This window comes from Neomonachus schauinslandi, chromosome 2 (genome assembly GCF_002201575.2).
Source record: "Neomonachus schauinslandi chromosome 2, ASM220157v2, whole genome shotgun sequence".
Lineage (NCBI taxonomy): Eukaryota > Metazoa > Chordata > Mammalia > Carnivora > Phocidae > Neomonachus > Neomonachus schauinslandi.
Window position 1 is genome coordinate 168,670,010 of NC_058404.1, and position 5,979 is coordinate 168,675,988.

General features: G+C 55.4%; 1 protein-coding gene across 1 annotated transcript; it reads right to left on the reverse strand.

Annotated features, from left to right (window-relative positions):
- Positions 1–779: 779 nt before the first annotated feature.
- SHISA3 (shisa family member 3) lies at positions 780–4,110 on the reverse strand. The gene is made up of 2 exons (XM_021701694.1): positions 3,834–4,110; positions 780–1,219 (listed from the first exon to the last, which is right to left on the reverse strand). The coding sequence occupies exons 1-2, from the start codon at positions 4,108–4,110 to the stop codon at positions 780–782; spliced, it is 717 nt and encodes a 238-aa protein (XP_021557369.1).
- Between the last annotated feature and the right edge of the window lie 1,869 nt (positions 4,111–5,979).

A 5,979-nucleotide genomic window follows, 5' to 3' on the forward strand; every position in this document is an offset into this window, starting at 1 on the left:
TTACAAATAAAGGTTTTAAGACTCAACTGTCCAACTTTCTTTAAACACTAAATGTTGTTGAACAAAAAGTCTGCAATAAATATTCCCTCAGGTGGGTGGGGGAAATGCTTTTACATAAGATCTGTGTTACAATGAATATCTGAGTAAATATTTAAAACCTTAAACTCCTCATGTGGTTATTGAAATCTTGTATTCTGAAAAAGCTCTTATATTTTAAACAAAATTTAGTTATTAATTTAAAAAGTAACTGTTCTCACAATGCTAATGTTATTCATGGTTAGGTTGCTCCCCGAATCATAAATAGGTTGTTCAACTGTCCCCTCAGGTTGCTGAGTTGTTAATTTTTTTAAAAAGAACCTTCAATAATTACCATCCAGGTGTTTTTCTTTGCTTGTTGATGTACAGATTTGTATTATGACTCACTGAACAACTTAGAATGAAAAAAGAACGCGTAGGCCTTTTCTAAACAGTATAGCTGAGCTGTCCAATTACACATCTTCAGCCAATTTGCAACTTTAAAGTTGAACTGCTGCATATTTGGAATAAAAGTAGCATAAACTGAAATGTAATAATCACCATGTTTTCAAAGCCAGAAAGCAATTCTGTAACACACCCATCCTGTGATTGGAGCCGGGAAGCCTAGGACTAAGACGGCGCCCTGTTTTCCTAGCACATTCCTCCAGGACATTGCGGGGTTCAAGGCAAATTGCCCCGGAAGTCCTTGGGGCAATGGCGACAGCCCTCCACCTGTCTTCCAGGCGTACTATCGCTGTGGCTTGTCAACTGGAACTGAAGTCCGGACAGCTCTTCCCAGGCAGCGGGGGCTCCTGCTGGAGTGGGTAAGCGAAGTACTGGGGTGACACCAGGAAACCGGATGGCTGCGTCAGGTGGATTGGGTGGCCTGTGGTGTAAGGTGGGGGCGATGAGGGCACCAGGCAGCCTGGCTCTGCTCTGGCAAAGGAGAATCTGCGGATGGAGCCCCCGGTGGAGCTGGAGCTGGTGGCTGTGCTGGACTGCCTGGAAGGTGCCCTGAGGCTCGTGGAAGTCAAGATCATGGGCAGGGTCTCTGTCTGGTAGCTGCGGAGTGAGAAGCGGATCGGCTGCTGTGAGGGCTCCTTGGGTCTCAAGCAGGTGCAGCAATAAATAGCCACTAAGGAGCCCAGGATGATGAAGGCAATGAAGATGGAGCCAACGATGAGGAAGGGAACATAGACGGGCTCTAAAAGGTAAAAACAGACACAGGTGTTTGGACAAGAGTCTCCCAAACTCCAGGCAGCTCACGATGGGAGGTAAGCGGCTCAGGAGGACCACCCTTGTCAGCCCAGGCTCTGGGAGCTTGTTACTGGGAATCTCTGACGTGCGAACTGAGATGACTGAATATTCTTGCTCCTAGCGGGGGAAGGAAGCAAACTGATACCGGAGCCTCTGTTAGCAATTAGCCATTGGATTGCACATCTGGAAATCAGAAGGAACAGAACCTACCCTCCTGTTCAAGCTCTGAAGGGAGGGGAAGGGTGAGTGGTTTGGTCACTTCGACTCCGGATTTAAATCCAGGTTTTGGGTAGTTTTATCATGGTGGGGCACTTAGGGCTCTGGCCCATCCCTGAGGCTGAAAATTCTTCTCCCATCCAAGAATCTCCAATCTAAGCAAAGAGAACCGGGCCAAAAGGGAGACCCCCATTATAAGACTAAGGAAAGAATGGTATAAAGAAATCCATAGTGGGTCCCAATTAACTGTGTCTTGACTGCGTCGGAAATTGTCATCTCTGGATACTTCTTCCCAGAAACGACTTGGAATGCCCACTCCAGCTGCCACACCTCTGCCCCTCAACTGCCACCCAAACTCTGGGAAGGTCAGGCCAAACCTAAGGTCATGAGACAGTTCTTAGTGTTGGTGGCTTTCTGTGAGAGCATCCCTCAGACAGAACAAGCCCATTTCCTTCTCTCTGTGCAAGGCAGACATAAAACTCCCCCCCCCCCCGGGGGACACTCCAAGGGTCTCCCCTGTCTGATAGAGCCACCTCCAGATACAACCTCCAGCTCAGAGGCAAAAGAAAGAAAACTTGCTTTGACCAAAGCCTTACAGTGTGCCTGGCTCTTTCTTATTTATTATCTGATTCACGTTCCGTGGAGACTCTTGTAAGGTGGACATGGTCAGCTCTGTTTTCCAGATGTGGAAACATACTTGTTTTTGACCCTCCCAAAGACACACAAGCAGTGATTGACAGGTAACTATCAACCCGGAGGTTCTGTAGGTTCCTGGGTGTAAGCTCTTCAGTCTCCCATCCACTCTGCCATGTTTAGTAGCACAAGGCGAGGGGAAAGCGACTGACTAACCACTTACTCGGGGGCACTGTGCTAAGCATTCATACACTCTCACTCAATCCACAATCCAACTCCTCTGAGAACAATATACCCATTTTAGAGTTGAGATGGGGCCCAGAGCAGGTAAGTAACTTGCCCAAGTTACACAGCTGGCAAGGGGCAGAGCCACAAGCCAAGGTCCCTGAGAGTTCTGCCGATCCCGCCTCAGTGAGTGCGGGGCCGAACCCCTCTCCTGCTGCCCTCCCCGCCCCCCGCAACAAACCGGATTCCGGGAGGCCCAGGAAGGAATCCCCGCTGCAGACTGCGCGTCGACACTTAATACTCTGCAGAGCAACCGGGTCCCCCAGGGTGAGTGGAGTAAGCCAGGGGAAAGCGTCTGTATCTTTTTGTAACAAGCGAGGACCGCCTAGAGTTAGTTCCCTGCTTTCCCCTGAGCATCTTTTCTCCAGAAACCACTTCGCCAATCCCCCAGATTGGGAGTTTTGACGCTCAAAGTTAAATCCCTTGAGAGTGTAATGGAGCTCTAAGGCAGAGCAGGCTCCCCTTTCCTCCGGGTTATTACTCTCTTGGCGAGTGGCGCTGGGGCGGAGGGGGGACTCTGGGCACCATTAATTCTCTTTCCCGCGGACCTTCTCTTGCCCGCTTCAGACCTCCGCTGTGGAGTTCTGGGGTGTCACCGGCTCTTAGCTCCGCCCGCTCCCCCGGTTTCCCCGCGGTAAAACCATCGCCTCGAGCTCTAACCGGTTTCCCTGACTTCCCGTTCAGGTGGAAAGCTTTTTCTTTTCTTTTTTTCTTTCTTTCTTTCTTTTTTTTTTTTTTAGGTGTAAAGTTCCTCTGCCGGGGTCATGATTTACTCCGCTCTGAAGTGAGCGGAAATTTGACCCGTGTTTTCCGACACGAGAATAGGGGGCGGAGAGCCCCTGCGACCCTGGTTTCTGAATCTCCACCTCGAGGACCTGGGCATTTCTGAAAGGCGTGACAATAGGGGGTGGGCCGGAGAGGGTAATTCGATGCAGAGAAATGAAAGGAAGTCGGGAGAACGAGGCAGAGGCTTAGGAACGCTACCAAAGATCCACCAAAAGCGGGGGGGGGGGCGGCGGTGAACGTGGCTCAAGTTCCTGGGCCCTGCGGGGCTGCAGATGAGCGCTCCCCAAGAGTTGCGGTCTCTGGCCGCCGGTAATCCCCGAAACTCCTGGAGCGACCAGGACGCGCCATGGGGCGCCCCCACCGCCCTGGAAAACCGCAACCCGACCTGGCGCTGTCCCCGTAGCTCTTCCCCTCACCTCCAGCGCTCCCGCGAGCTCCAGCTGTCTCGCCCAGGGCCTCCGGGTGCAAGCCCTGCAAACTTTCCTGGGGCTGACCCGCGGAGACCGCGTGTGGCGGGAATCGGGAGTGCAAGGGAACTAGGGCGCCTGACCCGAAACGCGACCACCCGCTCCGCCTCGATGCCCCCACCTGGCCGCCCCACCGAGCGCAGACGCCGGGCGGGGGCCGAGGCCCGCACTTACGCGCGGCGATGCCTGGGTGCTCCAGCTCGCCGCGGTCGTTGGTGCAGCTTCCCTGCTCCAGCCTGGCGTCGGCCGCCGCGCAGCAGTAGCGCAGCGCGCAGGAGCCGCAGCAGATGGTGGCGTCCAGCGTGTCGAAGTCCTCCGGGCACTGGAAGCCCTCGTGGTAGTTGCCCTGCACGTCCACCCAGCCGTGGCAGTATTCTCCGGACTGCTGGGCGCCCGCCGGGCTCCAGCGCAGCCAGCCCAGGAGGAGCCAGAGCGCCAGCAGCGCCCCCATCGCCGCTGGGCGCCCGGGCCGGCCGGAGGGGACGCAGCGGGAGAGCGAAGCGCGGAGCGCCCAGGTGCCGCCTCCCTCCCGGAGCGCGGCTCGGGCGGCTGGCCCCCCCGCGGCCGAGCCCCCCCCCTCACTCGCGCGGGCTAGCAGGGGCCGGGGAGGCGGCAGGGGCTGCGCCGCGGGCTCCGCAGGCCGGGGGTCTGCATGGTGCGCGGGGGCGAGGGGGCGAGGGCCCGCGGGAGGCGCCGGCGGAGGCTGCTGCTGGGGAGGCTGCTGCCGCCCTTCGCCGGTCTCATACTGCGGCGGGCGCGAAGGGCGCGCCGAGCCCTCGGCCGCCTCCCGCCCCTCTCCTCAAGGGAGCCATCGCGTCCCGGGCTGGCGACCCCCGCGCCGCACAGCCCCTCCTCGTGGCCGTCGCCGGGTCCCGAGCGGAGCCCGAAGGAGGAAGAATTTGAGATCCCCACGTGCGGGCGCGCGGGGACCCGCGGCCCCTCCACTCCCGCCCCTGTCTGTCTCCGGAGCAGGAGTCAGCCTGGCCGCGGCCAAGTACAAACGGCCTCGGGGTAGCTGACAGCTCTGCCTGCAAGGCGTCCTTTAAAAAGGAAGAGGGAGGGGGAGACAGCGAGGGTTCAGAAAGAGTCCGCCCTCCCGGGTCGCGCCGCTGGAGCTAATCACCGCGGGCACGGCGCGAGCTGCCGGTCCCCGAGGTTCTCGGGTTCGCGCGCCCCCCTCTCCGCCATTCCCCCCCCGCCCACCGCGCTCTCCCAGGAATGGACTCTAGGCCTGCGGGGAGCAGGCTCCCGCCCCCCGCCCACACAGCCCAGAGATCTCCGCAGAGCGAGGGCGACGGCTGCCGAATGTCCTCGGCCATCCACGCGCGTTGGCCCGCGGGTGGAGACGCGCGAGTGCTTTGTACGGCTGTAAGAAAAAGCGCGCGCGACCACTGAGGTTTGTCGAATCTCGTGTCGCCTGTTGCACAGTTCCGGACTCGATCCTGCGACACCTGCTCTAAGGGTTCCGAACATGATTTTAAGGGGCCGCCAACATTTGCACTTAGTTTTCCACCTGAAAGTTTCCACTTCTAGGAGGAACGGCACGTTTTCGCCAAGAGACACACACATGCACCCCCCCCCCAACCTGCGTGCCGCCGGGTGAAGAATCGCCGGTCACCTCCACCAGCCGAGGGCAGCTCGAAAACCCTCAAAGAGCACGACTTCGTTCACGCCCACAAAGGAAATAAAAGAACAAAATTAATGATAATTGAGCCGATCTGAACTTCTGTTCGGGCAAAGAAACACATTTATTTAAATGATGTGTCCCCTGTGTGCTATTTTCAGGGGCACCGCTCCTTTAGCGGCGTAAGTGCCTTATGAAACTGGTGTTATGTGAAACCTAGGCTAAACTCAGGCATTTATTTTTACTGCATCCTGAACTTCCTCTCATCGTTTACTGGTGTGTGTGAATATGTTCCACGTCTCTCAACCTATTTGTCAAACGGTCTGAATGCCCGTGTCACTGATTTAGATGTTGGCAAGTTGAGTGAAACAAAAGAGACAAAAGTTTGCTGTGCACCAGCAATAAAAAGTGTGCGGTCAAAAGCATTTACCACGCCCGCAGCTTCCCCGTGGGTCCCCAGTAGGTTCAGAGCTTTTTTTTTTTTTTTTTTAACTTCGAGTAAAACGGTTTCTCTTCTTAAATCCAAGTTAAAATATATTTCAAGTAAAGAATTACTTCTGACTTCTGCTTTTAAATATTAGGATTAGCATTTAGTTATGAAAACGTAAAAATAATGCTCAAAATTTCAGATGGTAAGTGGGACTGTATAAATATTTAGCTTTCTTGCTCTCTTAGAAATAGATATTTCTAGGGACA